This window comes from Durio zibethinus, chromosome 18 (assembly GCF_047325235.1).
Source record: "Durio zibethinus cultivar Kanyao isolate XHJ-2024 chromosome 18, ASM4732523v1, whole genome shotgun sequence".
Taxonomy (NCBI): domain Eukaryota; kingdom Viridiplantae; phylum Streptophyta; class Magnoliopsida; order Malvales; family Malvaceae; genus Durio; species Durio zibethinus.
The window spans coordinates 10547842-10568970 of record NC_143179.1 but is presented as its reverse complement, the minus strand read 5'-3'; the positions used below and the strand labels follow the sequence as shown (position 1 = coordinate 10568970).

Genomic DNA, 21129 nt, shown 5'->3' with positions numbered 1-21129 from the left:
ATGGCCTTTGGGTCGATTTCTCTCTTTTGTTGCTATGCTCGTCCCTGGGCGGGGCTGGGAGTATTAACCATCTTAGAGCTTATGATGAGTTTGAGCCGAACTAGGGCTCAAGTCAAGATTCAGCATTTTCTTCACCTCGTTTAAAAATGCCTAAATAATAATAAAAAAAAAACCCTAGCCAAAGCTCCTTCCCTAGCCTTAACTTCAACGTTCGAAGCCGAATTTGAGCTCCTAAACAAGTTGTTAGATGTCGCTGTACGGTAAATAAGGTTGGCTATACAGTTGCCAATTTGTGTTAATTTTAATTGAACTCATTCGATAGGGTAGTTTCGTGATGCATGGTAAAGAAAAAGTTATTGAAATCCACAATAGTAAAACCAGCACAATTTTTTTATTTTTTATATTTGATGTATTATTAGTATATAAATTTATGATTAATGAATCAGATAAAATTGTTTTATTAATAAATTGATTTAGATAATATATTTTATTAATGAATATATTTTTTAAAAATATTAATTTTTTATATCTTTATTTTAAAAATTAATATTTATTTATTAATAAATTGATATTATTTAATTTATTGATAATATATAATAATTAAGAACGTTTAAAAGGAGGTTTAAAATGGGAGTTTGAATCTTCTCATCCAATTGATGTACAAAAAAAATATATAATATCATTGTGTAAAGCCAATGGAAATGTATATTGGCCTTTACCAATTGCTTGCATCAATGCCAGCATTTACTGCAAGATATTTCTTGTTGATCCGAATTCTCTTCTCATTAATTAATCCCACAAGCTCATTTGCATGGCAACCACGTGGCAATGCAAGCTGTCTGTTGTTGACAAAACAAATCTTAATCCACTTGCTTTTGCGCTTGATGAAATCAGCACCATTGATTGCTGAAACATCTCAAATTCCTGATTCCAAATCTCAGTCTTTCAACTGTTTTGTAAAGTATTTGTATTTTTATTATGTAAATTTGCTTTGGCCAAGCCAAGCGGAGGAATCTTAGAGCGGTTTACGTTTCCCAGTTTCAAATTCAAAAAACGACCACTCAGGCTGGGAAAGAAACAAAGAAAGAAAGAAAGAAATAGGTGAGCTCAGAGAGAGAAAGAGGGTGGTTTTATTTCACTTCCAATCAGCACAAACGCCATTGATTTCTGTTGCAAAAAGATGCAGAACTTTTGCAACACTTGGAAGCTCACCACCTTCCACTCGTCAGCCGTTTCTTGGGTGTGCCCTAACCACCCCTATCCTCCTGCTCCACCCAACCATTTCTCAACATTAACACTTACTCTCAACTCTAGTTACTTTCCTTTTTGGGTTCTTTCTCTCTATCAACCCTTCACAAAACTTACACACCCAGGAATCCACATTGCACATTTGTCAGCCAAACCTTATAACTCTGCTTTCTTTTTCTAAAAGATTGTTATATTCTACTCAAACCCATCTTTAAACCATCAAACTTTACCAATTCTAGTTATCTGAGTGAGTGAGCGAGTACATATTTGATTTTTTATTCAGAATGGGAACAAAAGATCTAAAAGCAAAGCATGAATATGAGATGAACAAATGTCACACGAACCAGGCAATGTATTCACCAAAACCTTTCTAAAAATAGCAAAAACAAAGGGCTACCTTTCTCTTTAACCCAAAACCCTCCATTTCGCGATTGCCGAGCGTCCATTACCGGGTAGTTTCCATCTGCACAGCCAGAGAGAAGCACTCTCTCTCACAGAAATCTAAAGCCTTATTTTTTCGTTTTCCTTTTTTGTTCAGCCAATTGAGCTAAGGCCCAAAAACCCTAATGATGGCTGCAAATACTCCTAGTGTTCATGAGAAAACCGAGGCCTTTGCTTTGGTGGCAGGTGTTGAGGGTGTCACTGTGGAGGGGGACAACACCCACCAACCATCGGGTCGGTCCGGGTTGACCCGTGAGCTTGTCGCTGCTGTGCCAAGCTTTGGTGTTAACAGGAAGAAAAGGATGGCCAGACAGAGGAGATCATCTTCCACCATCAAACTTCTCTCTTTCACTAACTCCTCCAGTAGCTCGCATGTGCCATCCTCCACTCTCCCCACACGTGTGAGTTTTCTCTTTTTATGTATTTGGTTTCTCAATTTGTTAGTTCAAAGTTTTCGATCCTTTTTTTTTTTTCACTGCTCAAACTATCAGCAAATACTCAACTTTAGTTCTTTTAGTCTGGCCTACTTCTACTGTTAATAAAGGATATTTCTTACAGGGTGTGGGAGTGACCCTTCTCTCATCTCTGAGAAGTTTGAACTGGGGTACTGACCTACTGTCATGTTTTATTTGTCTTTTGTTTTGACGTGTCTAAATTTTTTAGGCTTATATTAATCTGTCAGGTGCTCCTTCTTGGGATAGTTAATGTAATACTAGTAACAGATACCTGCAAATGTTTGTGATTTTGAGGCTACTAGTATTTTTTTTTTTCCTTTCCCAGTATGTATATATATATATATATATATATATATATATGTCAGTCTAGCTATAGCCAACCGTGATTCATTTTTTTTTCCAGTCAAAATGAAGTTAAAAAAAAAGGACAGGAACCTGTTGTGTTAATTACTATATAAATAGTATATTAGCTACCTCTTAGAACAGAACTCAAATTCCATCAATGGTGAGCGTAGAACATCAGAAAACCGTACGTGGTCCATAGACAAGGAGCTGCTTCTTTTATAAGTATGTCAAAAACAATGTAATCTAATTTGGGGATCATTATTTACTTCTTTATATGACTGGAATTTTGCAGATTAAACTGTGTCAAGTTATTTGTCTCTATTTTATCAAAAACATTTTGATTTTCCATTTCATAAATATTAATCATTGTATTTGTAAGAATCTACTTTTTTTTTAATCCAACAAATAATGCATATCCAAAATCTTGTGAGTTGTGACTTTGCATCAAACAAGTATCACTTGATTCATAATCGTTTTAATCATCTTTTGTTGTAACTGAAATAACAAATGGAGCACATTAAGAAAGAACTCTAATAAAGACACGTATGTATGAGTAAGTTTTCTGTTTCGAGTTTTTTGAATAAAAAAATAAATTTAAGAGAGTTTATCCTTCTTATAAGATTCGATCCGACTTGATTTCAAATAATGAAAACTTAAAATAATTACAAGATATTAGAGGATTTCAAACAAAAAAAAAAAATTCTACGTGACAAGCATTCTTTTGGAATTAGTTTCTTTAATTATCAAATCCCACCTGAAATTTAGTCTAAAAGGAAACTGTACCCTTTCATTTGCCTAATAATTGGTCAAATGAGGCTGTCCCATTCTCAGTGTCCCCCGGGGCATTGCATGTTTGGACATTTTCTCCGATCCTGTTCGGACACATGTATTAGTTGTTTCATTTTTTTGGATGTTGCAATGTTGTCATGCTGTCTTGTTGCATCGTCTCATAGATATATAGTGAAATTTTTGGATTAACTATTCCAATGGTTCTATATTCTATTTAGTAATCATTCTGATGACCTCTGAACAATCTTATGCTTTAATTAGGTTATTGATCCAAAGAGATTGAGGTTCCTTTTCCAGAAGGAACTTAAGAATAGCGACGTAAGCTCCCTCCGAAGAATGATACTCCCAAAGGTTTCAATCCATACTACTTCTATATATAGATTTGTTTATTTTCCTTTCTTGAACAATATGCTTAAAACAATATTGCTGGACTGTATAATTTATCAGAATTGTTCATTTGATGCAATTGGCTCTCATAGAAATTCTAAATAACACTCTCTTCCTTTCAGAGGGCAGCGGAGGCTCACTTACCTGTCCTTGAATCCAAAGAAGGGATCCTTATCAGCATGGATGACTTAGATGGCCTGCATGTGTGGAGCTTCAAGTATAGGTACGTAGGTTCTCCACCGGTTGATCTCTTCTTTTGTGGCAATAAAATTTAAGGAAACTTCATTGATCGCCAATAATTAGTCTTGTACCGCTTAATTGCTTCATATGGATGGATATTTGAACATATGGCAGAAGAATGATACTTGTTTTTGTCCTTAAATAGCATGATAAAACTTCTTTCTTTTCCTTCTTTGTAAGCAGGTTTTGGCCAAATAACAACAGCCGTATGTATGTACTCGAAAATACTGGTAAACAACACTGTCCCCCGATCATAAATTTTTTTCCATTCTTTGCTCGAAATAGTTTTGGCCATCAAGCAATGATTCATTGTTGCTGCATTAAATTTCACAGGTGAATTTGTTAACACACACGGATTACAACTTGGGGATTTCATCATGGTGTATCAAGATAGTCAAAATAAAAATTATGTATGGTCTGCCAATCTGTTTGCGTTTTTTTTTTTTTGCTCTCTCTCGATTTCTAGAAACCTTTCATTAATTTCTTAACTCTTATTGACAGCTATTAGTCTCTCATTAATTTCAGGTAATCCAGGCTAAGAAGGCCTCTGATCAAGATGTACATAATGACATAGATAGAAATGCTGTGAATGACCATTTTTTCCATGATTATGAGGCTAGTAAATGCAGTTCCTATTATTATCCCAGGATGGAAGATAGTGGCATGTCATTTATCTATGACACGACCTTCTCAAATGACTCTCCACTTGACTTTCTGGGTGGATCAATGAACAACTATTCAAGGATGGGATCATCTCTGGAAAGCTTTGGGTCGGTTGAAAACTTATCCCTTGATGAGTTTTATCAAGTTTAATAGCATAAGTAGTGTTATTTTGTAAAAACAAAAGCTGGCACAGCTTCATCATGAAATCTGAAAGAATGGGAGCAAGTCTTCAATTTGGTGTTCATGTGGTTGTAGTTTTGCATCAGATCAACTCTCAGCTATATATATATATATATATATATATAGTCCAATGTAAGAAATAAAACAAAATAAACAAGTGAAGTAGAACTTGATGCTATATCGTATATCTTTGACCTGGTCATTATCAAATTTACTAATAATAAGTCTCTCCACTTGTTAATGTTATTGCATAAGTGTTTATGACAATATCTATCTAATTAATTAATGTGTAGTATCTCATCATTTTGTACAGTAGTAATTAGTTTTTTATTTTCATACGTTCAGTTATTCATTTATTTTCAATTAAACACTTGACAGACATAGGGATGATGAAAATGTTCAAAATCAAGGGGTCATCTCTAATTTGGCTTTGGGTTTAGGGTGTGATGGGGTTTGGGAAGGAAGAGCAAAAATAAGATGAGCAAAGCAAGCAAGTAAACTTGTTCAAAAATCAAATTATTCGTTCAAATTTGAAAATCAGTTCAAGTTTTGAGAAGATTTAAAAAAAAAAATTAAAATTCGTTAATCAAATTTAAGTACAATTTTTAAATCAATTTAAATTTTGGATTGAATTTTAGATAAAAAATTTAAAATTTAAACTCAATTTAATTCGATCTGAATTTACATATATATAATTTTTTATTTTTATATAAATATGAATTATATATAAATTAGTTTACATATATATAAAAACTAAAAATAAAAATGATATATTTATTATTATATAATTTTTAATTTTAATTTTTTTATATATGTTAATTAAATATAATTTCATTAAACTTAATTTAATTATATTTTTTAATTTTTTATATAAATTAAATTTAATGAGTAAATTTAAATTTTATTTTTAATTTGAATTAAATTTAAAAAATTTTTAAAATTTAAAATTTTGAATCTAATCAAACTAAATTTAAACAAACATATAAATTATTAATATCAAATATAAATCAAATTCAAATTTAACTCAATCCAACCCATAAATACTTTTATAAATAAGCTACCACCGTTTACCCATCTATCATTATAGCTAATAAGTTGCTAGCTAGGGTGATAATTGCTAGTATGAATTTGGTGTTTGTTAATTATTAAAAGTCATTTCTTTCATTTCAAGAAAAAGTAAAATTTCCAAAAATAGTGAATGAATTCTTACTGAAATCATATAAAAATATTAACCCCAACACATCGCGTTTTTACCATCCCATCCCATAATTTGACACCAAAAATTAAACCCCCCCCCAAAAAAAAAAAAAAAAACAAAACAAAAACTAATCATACTAAAACAAATCTTTTAAAAATTGCTTTTTATGATCCTTCCTTACCTTAGCCGATTCCCATTGCCACGACAGTATACCTCAAACTCTGTCTTCTGTTTCTCTGTTTGTTTTATTTTTTTTCCCTTTGTTGTCGATGGCGACCAGGTATTGGGTTGTGTCTCTTCCGGTTCAGAACTCAGCCTCGACTCTTTGGAATAGTTTACAAGACCAAATCTCCAAGCATTCCTTTGACACTCCTATTTACAGAGTATCTTTCTTTCTTTTTCTTTTTTTTTTTTTTTCCATTTTAGATCTGATTTTCTCTTCCTTCTTTCTGTTTTGATTCAATTCTATTTTGCAGTTCAATATACCCAATCTCCGTGTTGGAACTCTCGATTCCCTTCTCGCTCTCAGTGATGATCTCTTCAAAGTAATTTCCCTCCTTTTACTTGTATAATTCAATCTCACTTTCCCTTCTTTCTGCTTTTTATTTGTCAAATTCTACTCTTTTTAGATCTGCTGGTTTCTGATCTGATGATTACGCTGAAGCCCTTAAATTAAAATTTATCAGCTTTGCATTCTTGCTTTGATTTATGCACTTTTAGCTTGATGTCTTTAGATTAGTTTAAAACAAAATAAAATAATTTATGGGATTTATTTGGAGTTTTTTATTCTCCCTCTTTTGGTGATTTTGGTGTATGTGCAGTCAAATAGCTTTATCGAAGGAGTTTCTCACAAAATCAGGAGGCAGATCGAGGAGCTGGAGAGGGTATCTGGATTGGAGAGCAATTCTCTCACTGTTGATGGAGTTCCCATTGACTCTTATCTAACGAGGTAAAATTTTGCTCTACTCCTGTGAATGAATGTGGCATTAATTATTTATCTGATAGGTTGGTTTTTGGTGATTTGATGGCAGGTTTGTTTGGGATGAAGCAAAGTACCCCACAATGTCCCCTTTGAGGGAAATTGTTGATGGTATACATACTCAAGTGGCAAAGATTGAGGATGATCTCAAGGTAACAATTCCTTCATTGAATTTTCTGATTCATACACCTTTATACATGGTGGTTTATGACATTTATAGATTGAATGGAAAGTTGGATCTTAAAGTGTTGTTTTTTATGTTAGGTTCGCGTCGCTGAGTATAACAATGTGCGCGGGCAACTTAATGCCATAAACCGAAAGCAAAGTGGAAGGTATGACCATTGTTTTAGTCTAATTGTTGCGTATGCCAGAATATTTTGTTTTTAATAGCTGATCAATTTCTGCCTATTTTAGCTTGGCTGTTCGTGATCTGTCTAATCTAGTGAAGCCTGAGGATATCATTACTTCGGAACACCTAGTGACTCTCCTTGCAATTGTTCCCAAGTATTCACAGAAGGATTGGCTGTCAAGCTACGAAACATTGACCAGCTATGTGGTAAGCAATATTATTCATGGTTCAAAGTTCTAACTCTAGCTGTCAATTCATTGCTGCTTGTAATATAGAATGCTATGTGACAACGAGGTTATTCTTGTGATCTTTTTTAAGTCTTTGGAATAGCTGAATCTTCTGAAGCTGACTAGTTGTTCCAGTTTATTACTAGTGATGTGAGAAATAGAGTTCATTTTTTGATAAAATTCCTAGCTTTATTGATGACAGAAAGTTGTTAGTTTTAGCTTCCTATTTACAACTATTTCTCGTACTGATTATAGATTCACTCTTTATATCAGCAGACTCGTTTATTTATAGTTATTGAACTTTATTATTTTTTTGTTGAGGTCATTCTGAGTAATACAGCTATGTGTATTCAGGTCCCTAGGTCCTCCAAGAAGTTGTATGAAGATAATGAATATGCTCTTTACACTGTCACCTTATTTGGTCGCGTTGCAGACAATTTCAGAACTAGTGCACGTGAAAGAGGCTTCCAAGTGAGTACATTCTATGGTTGCATTTGCATTTTCTATCTGAATGCTTTTTTTTCTTCATTCTCATGCATGGAGTATTTAATCTTAAATTAAAATTTTTTAACTCTGTTGGTAGATGTCTCATTCCCTTTGTTGCTGCATTTCTTTTGATGTCATTCAGATTCGTGATTTTGAATATAGTCCAGAAGCACAAGAGAGTCGAAAGCAGGAACTAGAAAATTTGATACAAGACCAAGATAGATTGCGAAGCTCTCTTTTGCAATGGTGCTATGCTAGTTATGGAGAGGTATTATATATTTCCTTTTCTTTCCTGTGAAATCACTCAAAATCTTTCTATATTTTGAACTGTTTTATGAATAAGTTGCTTGCCTGTAGGTTTTCAGCTCCTGGATGCACTTTTGTGCTGTACGTGTCTTTGCAGAGAGCATTCTGAGATATGGTTTGCCACCGTCTTTCCTGGTAACTTTAACTTAATTGATTTCCATAAATCATTTTTGAATAAACATTTGCTTGACAACTGAGTGCTTTATTTGAACCAATATCAGGCATGTGTTTTATCACCATCTGTGAAGGGTGAGAAGAAAGTGCGGTCTATCCTTGAAGGATTATGTGACAGTGCAAACAGGTAAGTCCAACATGCTTTATTTTTATTTTGTGTGATAAAATTGATGAAACCAGAGTGATGATGGTATCAACTGTCATGGCTACAGTTTGCAAATGTGCCCATATGGGTGCACGAAGCTGCTCAAATTCCTGAACTTGTTTCATTAGTCTTTACTGTGGAAGGGTTCTGAAGATAATTAACTGGAAATTGTGTTGAAATGAGTTGTTTGAAACACGTGCTATAGTTTCTCTCTGTTGGCTTGTACGTGACTAACAATGGCTATGAAAGTCCTCTAGATACCAAATTTATTGATGCTATTATGAAATAGTGAACTTTTAATTTGTCCACCCTAAAAAAAGTTACCTTGATTGTCATACTAAGTTATTTCCTACCTTCCATGATTTTAGACTGATACTGATCCACCTCAAAATGCAGCACATACTGGAAGACTGAAGATGAAGTTGGGGCAATGGCTGGTTTAGGAGGTGATTCTGACGCCCATCCTTATGTGTCCTTCACAATCAACATTGCTTGATGAATGCCGAGTCTTGAGTAGCTTTGCCTGTTTTTGATTCCAAGCATATTCATGAAGACTACAACAAAAACAACAACAACAATAATAATAATGAAAAGTGTGGGAGATGCTGTATATTTATTTGGTTTAATAGCTCGATTCTTTAGTTAATTTATGGATGAACTTTGTGGGGAAGCTGTCTGTATTCCAATTTTATGAGGCTTTAATCCGTAGTTTCTTATTGTTAACAAGAAGTAATATTTGAGGCGCCACCTGTGCCTTCTTAGATTGTTTTAATATCTAGAGCAATGAACTGCATGATAAAAAGAGATTGCCTTGTTCGAAGATGAGGTTTTATATATATATACATATATATATATATATTTTTTTTCTGATAGAATGTTCGAAGATGAGTTAATTAGGCATATGATACCCAAATTATAAGAAGAAAGTATAATTGAATTAGAAATCATGTTAGTCCAACAATTACCACCGTTAAATCAGTTTTATTTACGTGGCATTTGACAAATATAGTGAACTCCCGTGTGTGCCGTTCTGGAAATTAAAATGCATGATAATATTTGAAATTCCATTTGGATGCAACATGGCAGTAAATTATTTGACCAGATGAAAAAACCTTTCTTTTAATTTTCTTTCCAGGACAAAAACACAATAAACAATAATTTAAACAAATTATATCACTAATCACATTATAAAAAGTCAATTATTTATTATACATTATATACATAAATTTATTAAAATAAATATTTATTATTTAATTATTACATGTGAATTATAATAAATAATTGATTTTTTTAATAGTATAATTACGTATCAAAATTTAATAATATATATATATATATATATATATATATTGATGTTGAATAATTGATTCATACAATTCTTTCTCACTTAAATGCGTACAAGTTCTTACTTACGGACATACAAGTTTGAATATTACCTCCAATCTTCTACTTTTTTGGCTTCAATATGGAGCAGATTGGGATCAACCACAAAATATAACCAATAAACATAGAACTTTCCGTAGTTTTTTTTTCATTTTCATATTTTTCATTTCAGTTGCTGGCATAAACTTAAATTTCATTTTTATTTTAATTGCAGAATCCTTAGGAAGAAAGTGAAACCCATTCTTACCTCAAGTTTTTAGTTTTTTAAGAGTTACAAGCAACCTAAATCTTGTTGCAAGTCTTGCAAAAGAATCTCGTAAAAACAATGTTATGTGAAAACAGGGAAAAAAAAAGAATCACTGCCTTCATCCGAAGAGACATGCCCTAAGAAGAAATCCAAAAGGAATCGAAAAGATGACAGCAATATGACTTAAAAAGAAGAAAAAGCATAATTTCATATATGATCTAACTACAAAAAAATAGTCTCCCGAGTTTAGAGGATGAAACCAAAACCATCCTCTCGCAAAACCAACCAGTATTTTCAAAACAAAGGAGTTGATGGAAGTTTTAAATGCAAAAAAATACTCTCCACCAGCTTGAGATCCATTTAAGCAATTTTCACCAATGCTATGTTTATTTATCCCTATTATGAAAAGTTTTTGCAGGTATATTTGAACAACGTAACTATTCTGTTGATCTTCCAACTTTCTATGCCTTTGCAAGCTCAGCGGCAGCTGGAGCAACACCACCAGTTGTTGGCCTGAAAGATTGCATAAATCTCATTACCATAAACTATAATCACATGAAATATGTATATTAGCAAACTGATACTTTATAACCATGATGGGAAGAACTTACAGTCCCACAAACACTTTGAAAGCATCATAGATACCCCATTGAGCTCCAGTTAGTGTTCCAATCATGACAATACGGAGGGGCAGCCCACGGGTAAACAGACCCCACAATCCAAGCTTCTTAACAGCCTGCATAGCCAAAAGACAGTACAGTCAACGCAAAGTAAAAATTGATTCCTAAATGGGAATTAAAGAACAAAAGGATAATCCCAGGTACAGAACTTACATCACCAACAGTTGCTCCTTTGGCATTGTTGAGGAAAGAGACAAGGTTGTCAGCAGGGTGAGAAACAATAGCACAGAAGACACCAGCTATATAACCACCAGCAAAACTAATACCAAGCTGCAGAGATTTGCTGCACTGGTCCTTCGGAGTGGGAATACCATACTTGTAGATCATCTCAACAATGGTTTCAAAAGATGCAAATTTCATCATGGTATCTGCAAGAAAGGAAGAATATCTAAATAATCTTACACTGATGTAATTAGAAAATGCTAGAACAGCCGCCAAAAAAACTGGGTTAAAGAAAAAGGGGAAGAAAGAAAAAAAGAAGCGTGATCAAAAGGTACAAGCTCCTAAGCAATGGGTAATGATAATAAAGCTAGTAATTAGCAAATGCACACAGTAAACTTACATGGAATCTGACGACCCCAAAGAGGAACAATACCCTTGTACAATCTGCAAAGTGAAATATTTAGATAGTTCATTCCAACAAACGTTTCCTTTTATTACATAAACAGAAAATTCAACAACGCTGAGAAGCATACCCAAGAACACCTTCAGATCTGACAAACTTGGGAAAACCATCGGACAGACCCCTAGCAAAACCAGGCTGAGTTTGAACCCTGACCTTGACTGCCTCAAAGGGGCAAAGTGCAACGTCAGCAATCACCTCAGCAGATGCAGAGCCGGCAAGATAGATCAGGGTCTTGTACTTGGCAAAATATTCAGGTCCAGCAAGGTCAGAATAGTACTTCTTGAAAAACTCATAAAATCCAAACTTGCAGGCACCCTGTGCACTGTAACCAAGAAGGGTAGGAACCCAACCACGGAAGAAGCCTCTGAGTCCTTGCTCCTTCAGCAGAACTCCGAAACCAGATGAGATACTTTTGTACTTTGCAGGGTCAATCTGGCAAAAGAACAATCCAGAATAATACCAGGTAACAGAAAAACAAATCCATAAAGCAACATCTACTGTTCTATTACAAAATCATTGTGTCGATAATGTATGGTTTTCGGGTCCACCAAATAATAGCCATTGCAATGAAAAATAAGCATAGATTGACTGCAACAAATAAAACAAGTATTTTATATAGGAAAATTAGAGGTAGTTCAAATTGAAAAAAAGATAAGAGAGGACCATTTGAGATGGATTGTACATGTGAAATGTAAGCCTATTTGTGCACCAGTTGAAAGAAATGAGTTTTTAGATTTAAAAGTTTCCAAAGGCAAACCACGACAGACAAAAAATGATATAATTGTTAAGAAAATATGAAAAAGTTGTTGTTGAAAAAAATGACTGGTGCAAGATGATTCAAAACTATGACCTAACATAAATCCTTTTTTGACCTTTCATTCAGCCGACCCCAGAGTTACAAGATATAAAGCTTAATTTGTTATTGTTGTTGTATTTATATAACAAAATTTCCCAACATAAATTTAGGAAATCCATCCACAAACAGCAAAACATATACAACTACCAAGTACTATTAGATAGTAGTAAATAACACGATGCACAAAGTAAAAATAAAGTAAAAGTATCTATTAAGAGATAAAAAGCGAGAGATTTTGACAGAAAATTCAAATCTCGAGTGCAATCAAAGTGATAGTCCTATATAGTTCCGTATTTCTAGAAATAAAACCCCAAAAAACAAAACTCAAACACTAAAGCCATCAAACTCGAAAGGAAACGAATCATAAATCTTCAATAACTGTGACAGACAATGATTCAGTTCTGGAATTGAAGCAGTGAAAACTACGCACAGATCTCATAAGCAACAATCCGTCAATCGAAATTCTCAAGCGAGCATCAAGCTTAGCTCAGATCTAATCTTAAAAACTAGAGAATATCAAAGAAAGTAGGTAAAAGGAGAGTTGGATCTGTATACCTGCATATTACACTTGACGAGGTCAAGAGGAGTAACCGCCGTGTGAGTGAGACCACAGCTAAGGATACCGCCGACGGTACAAGCAGCGTAGAACTGAGGCGAGTACATCTCGATCTTCTTCCCAGGCTCATTGGGGGAGGATATCATGAACGTTCTCGTCTTGATCAAGGGCGAGGCTGATGCTGTGGGAGCATCGAGTTTAGCGGAGCGCGAAGCAGCGAAGACAGGATTGTAGGCGTTGAGGATTGGATCAAGAGAGGAGTATAGGAAGGTTGGGAGAAGGGACTGTTTGGAAGAATCAGAAATGGAAGCCATGGTGGAAAGAAAAAACGGAGAAAATTGGAGAAATTGAATCAAAGAGGGATTTAAAAATATATATATTTTTTATTTGCTTCTGGATTCGCTCTTTCGCTCGCTGAAATGCTGTTTTAGAAAGGTGACATTTCCGGTTTTATTAGGGGCGGGGACGCAGAAAGAAAGAAAGAAAGAAGGGGATGAAGAAACAGAAATGACCATGAAGTCTGCTGTTAATTACGAAAATAACAGTTGGTCAACCTTCATTGGACCAGGGTGACGGTACCTCCAACACAGTTAGAAGAATGACAATGGTATGACTGTCCTAAACCCAAAGTAAAATTATTGTATTTTTTTTGGGTTCATACATCCGATTATTATTATTTATTCCTGCATTATTAAAACTATTTCTAAGGGAGGGTTGATTGACACTTGTTTATTTTATTACAAAAAAGAGAAAATAGATTAAGTTTAAGTTTAACTTTAATCAAGAATTTTTTTTTTATGCCCAATAAAAACGATCAAGCTTGATGGACCGTTCTTTTAAAGACCTAATAATTTTAAATATATAATCTTTAGTCATTTAATTTAATTTGATTATTATTCATTATGTTTTATTGAGTCTTTTAATTTAAATTAAATTTTTATTGGATTTACTAAATAAAAGTGAAAAATTAAAAAGTAATAATAATCATGTAATATGATTGTTGAAAATTCCTTAATAATATAAATTTTAGGAAATTTGTAGCAATATTTTTCGAGAAAAAAATTAAAATAAGAAATAATACGATTAAAAGAGACCTAAGAATTATTTCGAACATTTGATTAATTTAAAAATAATAAATAAAAAGATAAAAATATTAAATATTAAACAAATACAAATTACATTATATAATTTTAAAAAATTACAAATGACAAGAGATATTTTTAAATTCAAAGAATTTAGAAATATTTTACTTCCTATGAAAATCAACATAAAAAAAAGAGATAATAAAAAGAAAGTACAACAAATAAAATTATAAAAATAATATATTATTAAAAATAATAATATTATATCTGTTTAATTAATTTTTTATATATAAATTTGGTCAACACCGGCGAAGCTGCGCATTAACACCAGTTATCATTATAACTTTCATTTTTTCTAATTTCTTTTCTGTGTTAGTAAGTAAGTAAGTAAGTAGGTATTCAAAATATATTCCCATTTTGATTTAATTAATTAATTATAAATGGGCTACCTAAGGCTAACAATGATGGTCTGCGTGACTGGTCAAAGAAGAGTGGCTGGCTTTGCCTTGTATATTAGTTGCCTAGCTACCCACTATTCCATATATTTTGGAAACACCTGCCTTTTCCTTTAAAATATATAATTCTTTATCTTGTTATTCTAATATTTTTTAAAGGAGGAGACTGACTTATTATTATTATTATTAATTATTAATGAAAGAGGAACCGTTTAAGGTTTTTTAATTTCATCACTTTTGAATTTTGAACGCTTGTAAAATGCCAGACCAAACCTAGCTATTACGTACGTAACGGGAATATAATATATAAAAAATTTATTTATTTCGCCACATTAAAGGGAATGCGTTTAAACTTTGAAATTGAGAAAGAATCGCCCTTTTAAGGGAGAGGCGGGGAAGAATCATAGAGCTGTCAAAGTTCTTGGCGTGTTTCTCTTGTTTTCTTTTCATCTCTTTTTAGACCCAAGACAAGATACATGAACAATATAGATATATAGATCTTCTTTGGTTCAATGGAGAACAGTACAGCTTCTTCTTCTTCACCTGCAACCCCTCAACAGTCCCAATGGCTTCACACAACTCTATCGGGTCAGTAAAACCATCCATCCTCCTTTTCTACATTATTAATTAATGATTACAACAGCTAGGTCCATGAGCATACATATATATACATGCATATGCTTAAATCCTCCAACTCTCTGCATATTTTGCTTGTTTTCCTTCCGCAGATTTGGACGAGAAGATGAAGGCCATGATGACCCTTCTGGAAGAAGATGATAAATCCTCATGCCAAAATGCTCATGTTTCTCTCAACAGGAAACAAGAACTCGTACAAATGTTGGGAGAGTTAAACAGATCTTACTCTTCTTTAGTACACAAGTATGATCAGTTGAGGTCTAAATCACAAAATCCTTCTCATTCTGGGTCCTCATCATTGTCCTCTAACTCTACAGAAATCCAACATGCCACCAGTAACAGAAGGGTCGTGGAAGCCTCTGATGATCCCATATGGGAGGCTTCTAAATCTGTTCTTGATGATCCTGATCATTTTCAACATTATAGATCTAACTTTGAATACCTGAACAAGTTAGCAGATGATCATCTGATATTGACAGAACAATGCAATATGTCTTCCATGAGAAATCATGAACAAACTAACGGAGAATTTTCGGATGAAGAGGATGTTGTTTTGAAGATGAGTGGGTTTCAAAGATTTAATCCTGAAGCTGCAGAGTTCCAAAAGGGTGGTTTCGAAAGCGAGAATAAATGGTTTCAACTCAAGTTTCAATTTACAAAGCTTATGGAGGAGAATCTGCGTCAGCAAGCAGAACTCTTGAGAAGGAATGACGAGAGGAGACAAACCATTAATGGGCTACGGCTACAACTCCAGCACTTAAAGAGTGAGAACAAGACCCTCCTGCAGAAATGTCCCCATTGCTCCAAAATTGGTGAGAAGTACAACTATTCTCAGACATCACGATCAACAGGACTATTTTTGGGCAAGTTCTTCCAAGGACGTTGTTCATAATTTTTTTTTTTTTTAATTTCCATCTGTTAGTCTTAAGGACGTCATGACAGGAGCGAATACTACTTTATTTTTAGCATTGGTACATTGGTAACTCCAAAGAATGATGTATAAGCTGTCAGCAGATGCTTCGTTTCTTGTTGTCATTGAATGCAACTGTTTAGCTAAAAATCTATTCTTCTGTCAATTCAATAACCAATAATGGTAAAGCCAACTGATATCAAGCCTTGTTGGTGTAGCATCTGAGCACTTTTTCAGACTTCAAAGCCAAATAATTATGCAATTTCTTGCATCCCAAATCATTTAGAGAGCCAAAATGAACACCTTGTCAATCAAGTCAAAGGTGCCTCAAGCTCACAGTTAACATCTTATTCTAATCTTCAATTTTTGTTATCCAACAATGCATGTCACCAATGATATCATCCACAAGAACAGAATCCATCCTCAAAATGGTGAAATTGCTTTGAATCTCTTCTAACAATTTCCCGATCAATAATCTTTGAGATAAACTTGATGAAAGTATGACAGTCCCCACAAATCCTAAGATTCTTAAAAGCATGGATTGTTGCACTTGTACCAGGGAATGAATGCATGATTGCAAAGACCCTATACTACTTTCAGAAAGCGATAATAAATGCAAAGGAAAATAAAATGGAACACAAGGAACACACAAGATTAAGGTAAATGAATCGAAATAAAATGCAAGTTCATCACAATTTTCTATACATAAACAAAATCATGTTAACCCAGTACAGGAATTACATTATAAATTCACTCCATAAAATCAGCTGTCAAAACACTACAAATCAAAAGAATCATCCAATTCAAAGATCTAACTTCCTACAGAACTCGTCTCTTTGGATATTATGAATTTTGAATTAAATATATTGAAATTTGAATGCTAAAACATAGTGTAGAAGAATAACATGTTAAAGCATGAGTTGCAGTATACAACTAGGATGAATGAATCATAGAAATGCCATATTCTGCTATATGATAATATGAAGTCTCAAACTCCAACTAAAGAAGCCTAAAATGTGTAGTATCATTCAAGCGTTTTATCTGCCAGCCTGTTTTCCATGAATGCTGTAATACAGTCACAGAAGAGTCTTCTATGCAGATCTTACGTGACATTACGGGGCTGCAGTCAAGAAGGCTGGTGATGAGACACTTAATTGGCAGGGAATGAGTGAAAATGCCAACAGAAGAGGAGGCTGAGGAGGTGGAGGGGGAAGAGGAACTCCTGACATTTAAGTCATGAAGGTCAGGCTGATAATTGGCCTTCCGAGGAGACATTTCATCATCAGCATCATTTTCACCAATATTCGACACAAATTGTAGCCTGCTCTTACCAGACTTCTTCCTTGATAGCCCATGTCGCTGCCTTTGAAGCATGCCCCAATGGGGTGGTGGAAGAGAAGTTACATCTCTGTCATGAACTGAGTTGGTTAGAGCATGAATGTTATGGTGTGTAGATCCTCGACTCTCGTTTTGGTGTAAGGAAAAATCATATCTCAACTTTTCAGGAAGTCCGAGGACCGTCCCATTCAAGAATTGAACCATTCGAAATTCCAGCTGCCTGAGAGATTCTCCAGAAGGGGCAGAAAAATCAGGCTGGTATCTTTCCATTAGACTCAAAACTTCATGTGTATATATTTCTGATCGAGGGCAACCCTCCCAGTGCCCCATATTCAGATCCATAAGTGCGTCAGAGGATTGTATCTGTGCCTCTGCAAAATTCATCTCCTGCATGATTTTAAAGGACAGAACAATGTAGTTGAGTCAATATCTAAGTGGGAAAATGCATAAATCTCAACATTTTATCATCATTAAAGTTGTCTCCATCACAAACAAATAATTAGGGGATATCATGTAAAATATATAAGCAAAATTTTGACTCAAGAATCAATTATTGTTACCACTGCTAGAACAAAAGGCAACAATAGACACAGATCAGAGTCTTAGTTCCTAACAATGACTAGCCTTTTCCTTGACATCTTGTTTACCATTTGGCTTTAACAAGGACCATAGCCTTTTCACAAATGAAGGCTAAAGTTACTATGCATTTACACATTGGTCAAGCAAATATGACAGGTGGAAGCATATCCTTTAGAAACGTTAAGAAGTATTCACGGTACTTATCCAGGGCAAAAAAACTATGTTGATGCTAAATACTAATATTAAACTATGAATTTCAACTTGAGTGCACTTAATCATGCACCTATAGCAACTCTCGGCAAACTCCAAACAAACGTTACAGGTCAGTGTAAAAGAATTGAATAACTAGGATGAGAAGAGGAGACTTCCGCAACCTAATGCATACAACATAACATAGAATCGCTTACAAAAGCAATCTAAATATCAAGATTCATCACGAAAAATACACTCTTTCCATCACCATAGAGGCAAAAAAGTTTATTAAATCAGGGCCACGGGATAGACAATTTCATTCTATAACTCGTTAGTCCAATGGTATATAATTTTCTCTACCCATGGAATTGCTCCTGTGCTTTCTTGATCCTTATTCCAAATTCTAGAACCGAAATTCTAATCCAAATTCAAATTTCAATCCTATTCTTATTATCTGTTAGCTTAACATGCAGATGCTTGATAGAAAAACCCAATTGTAGCAGGACCAATTTCTCAATTTGCTCAAGGGATATTAAAGAGACTAACAATTAAAGCTCAGAGCTTTATCCTAATTAACAATTCTATTACCCTCTCATACTTCATTTCCTTTATTCTTTTAAGAATCGATAAAAAAAAAGGCCTTTACCTTACAAACAGAAAGAGCCATCGATCTAGCCCGATCCAACGGAGAACAATAAATGGCATTAAACCTCACCCCTTGAGAATTTAGGAACACAGCCAATGCCCTCGCTTGTCGCTTCCCGTTAGGGGTCAAGGCAGCTCCGTCGCATCTTCCACCCACAATATCAGGCCTCAAATTCAACTCACACTCTCCATGGCTAATCAAATAGACCTCAATCACCATCTGATCTTCATCCAAGGAAAAACTCCGTGAGAAAACCGGAGGAGGCAGCGGAGGAGGTCGAGCTAAAACATTATATGGGTCCCAGACTGTGATTGAGGGACCTATCCTAGGAGTACCCAATGAAGATAGTTGTGGAGAGAGAGGGGATGCTGATGCGTAGCAGGGTAACATTTCGGGTTCTTGTTCGAGTACTTTCTTGACCAAGTGTTTGTTTTCGAGTTCCCTTATGTTGGATCCTTCTTCATTGTTGTCTTCTTCTTCCTCCTCCTCGTCTTCTTCTTCTCCCTCTTCCTCTTCGTCTTGGCTTTCTTCTTCAACTCCTTGCACGGACTGGTTGGAGCCCATTTTTGAGGAGGTTGGAAAGATCTAAGAAAGGGAATGGGAAGATCTAAAGGAGGGCGTTCTGGAGTTCAGGCAGCGCATTTTGATTTTGGCATTATTGGGTTTTCGTTTGGACATCTGAGAAAGCAGAGAGTCCGAGTTTTGATGGGTTGTGTCGTGTCCAACTCTAAGGAATGCAATACTGAGATGAGATCTGGGTTAATTGCTTACGTGTAATGTCTTATGAGTTTTAATGTGTTGTGTGGGCTTAGCTACCGAGTTAACTTAGGCTTTTTAAAATAAATAAATATTTCAGCCTTGACTGTTTTTTAGTTAAAAAATAAACAAAATATATTATTAATTATTTAATTATAATTATATTTTTCAAATAACTATTTATATTAAAATTTTTATTTAAATAAACTTTTTTTATCACCCAACCCTAAACTAATGTGACATTATAATGAAACCCTATGCTTTTACATATATAGGCTCGTATGACATATACACCCCTACTGTTGTGTCTCAATACCAATAGAGGTATAAACAAATAAAATTTTTGATAAATCTTTTATGAATATATTTGATGTTTTATTCGTTTATATTTATTTACTAAATTTAATAAATTATTTTAAATATCATTTATATATTTGTTTATTAAACGAATTGAATACAAATAATTATTTATTCATTCATTTATATTCACAAATAAATTTATTTAGGATTCGTTTAAAATTCATTCGTTTATTATTTGTTTGTTTGATAATAATAATAAATTAATAAAAATATTACAAAAAATTTAATAGAGCTTATTGAAGATATTTTTTGTTAAAAATATCTTAAATAATTCCTCTAAAAAATGTTGTATAAATTATTGATGACCTTTTTGATCAAAAAATGATGACTTTTTTTTATAAAAACACATTCAATAATTTTTTTTAAAAATTTTAAAATAAATTATTGAAGACGTTTTGATTAAAACAATTTTAATAATCCCTTTCAAAATTTTTTGTATGAATTATAGATAGCATTTTTTACCAAAAATATTTTTAATAATTTATTTCAAAATTTTTTATATAAATTACTGAATACATTTTTAGACAAAAACAAACAAAACACAAATGAAAATGAATATTTTATTATTTAAATAAATCAAACTCAAACATAATTAATAATTTTTTTATCAAACATAAATTAAACTCAAACAACTCTAAAAATACACGAATAAATCATAAATATATATTCATTCGTGTTAAATTCATTTACAGCTTTCCATATCAATTTCCAACTGTTGTCTCTTCAATTCGTCTTTATATGACTGTATATATTTTAGAAAATAAAAGATCAAATTCTTTTATTTGGGTGGTAATAACTGACATCTGGCTGGCTACTCAGGAGCCAATGTCTCAGGTTGCTAGTACTAAATTCAATGAAAAACCATTGGCTGTCTCACCACTTCAATTCCCAAGATTGTTGTTCGCACTCCCCTCCCCTTTTACAATTTTCTACGATTATTAGCAACTCTATTTTATATGCATGCATGGAAAGTGGAGATTATTCTTCTCCTACCCCCTCATTTTTTCTTTTGTCCCCTAGATGTGTTTAATAATCATTAAACACATTTTGTCATGCAAAGAGTCAGTCGATTTAATTAAGTTGGCAACCCATTATCAGTCATCTTATCTTATTTAAAGTAGATATAATAATTTTAAATATAATATGATAATACGATATAAAAATAATATAAATAAAAATATAAAAATAATATAATTTAAATTTTTAATAAAAATAA

General features: G+C 33.5%; 5 protein-coding genes across 5 annotated transcripts; 3 read left to right on the top strand and 2 right to left on the bottom strand.

Moving 5' to 3' along the window:
* The first annotated feature begins 1303 nt into the window (after positions 1 to 1303).
* LOC111300468 (B3 domain-containing transcription factor FUS3-like) lies at positions 1304 to 4971 on the top strand. Its single transcript, XM_022896099.2, has 6 exons — positions 1304 to 2090; positions 3540 to 3629; positions 3788 to 3888; positions 4089 to 4135; positions 4239 to 4315; positions 4431 to 4971. Exons 1-6 carry the CDS (start codon positions 1815 to 1817, stop codon positions 4716 to 4718), a joined length of 879 nt encoding a protein of 292 aa, XP_022751834.2. The 5' UTR covers positions 1304 to 1814; the 3' UTR covers positions 4719 to 4971.
* A 1145-nt stretch (positions 4972 to 6116) lies between these two features.
* On the top strand, positions 6117 to 9432 carry LOC111299491 (V-type proton ATPase subunit C). Its single transcript, XM_022894702.2, has 11 exons — positions 6117 to 6329; positions 6423 to 6491; positions 6768 to 6895; positions 6978 to 7077; positions 7190 to 7257; positions 7340 to 7481; positions 7856 to 7972; positions 8130 to 8255; positions 8345 to 8428; positions 8515 to 8594; positions 9009 to 9432. The coding sequence occupies exons 1-11, from the start codon at positions 6216 to 6218 to the stop codon at positions 9106 to 9108; spliced, it is 1128 nt and encodes a 375-aa protein (XP_022750437.2). The 5' UTR covers positions 6117 to 6215; the 3' UTR covers positions 9109 to 9432.
* A 989-nt stretch (positions 9433 to 10421) lies between these two features.
* LOC111299489 (mitochondrial phosphate carrier protein 3, mitochondrial-like) lies at positions 10422 to 13454 on the bottom strand. Its single transcript, XM_022894701.2, has 6 exons — positions 12959 to 13454; positions 11618 to 11979; positions 11485 to 11528; positions 11076 to 11290; positions 10854 to 10978; positions 10422 to 10755 (listed from the first exon to the last, which is right to left on the bottom strand). Exons 1-6 carry the CDS (start codon positions 13271 to 13273, stop codon positions 10704 to 10706), a joined length of 1113 nt encoding a protein of 370 aa, XP_022750436.2. The 5' UTR covers positions 13274 to 13454; the 3' UTR covers positions 10422 to 10703.
* A 1228-nt stretch (positions 13455 to 14682) lies between these two features.
* Positions 14683 to 16208, top strand: LOC111299488 (uncharacterized). Its single transcript, XM_022894700.2, has 2 exons — positions 14683 to 15084; positions 15225 to 16208. Exons 1-2 carry the CDS (start codon positions 15009 to 15011, stop codon positions 16022 to 16024), a joined length of 876 nt encoding a protein of 291 aa, XP_022750435.2. The 5' UTR covers positions 14683 to 15008; the 3' UTR covers positions 16025 to 16208.
* A 511-nt stretch (positions 16209 to 16719) lies between these two features.
* On the bottom strand, positions 16720 to 19541 carry LOC111299487 (uncharacterized). The gene is made up of 2 exons (XM_022894699.2): positions 18798 to 19541; positions 16720 to 17767 (listed from the first exon to the last, which is right to left on the bottom strand). Exons 1-2 carry the CDS (start codon positions 19359 to 19361, stop codon positions 17042 to 17044), a joined length of 1290 nt encoding a protein of 429 aa, XP_022750434.2. The 5' UTR covers positions 19362 to 19541; the 3' UTR covers positions 16720 to 17041.
* Between the last annotated feature and the right edge of the window lie 1588 nt (positions 19542 to 21129).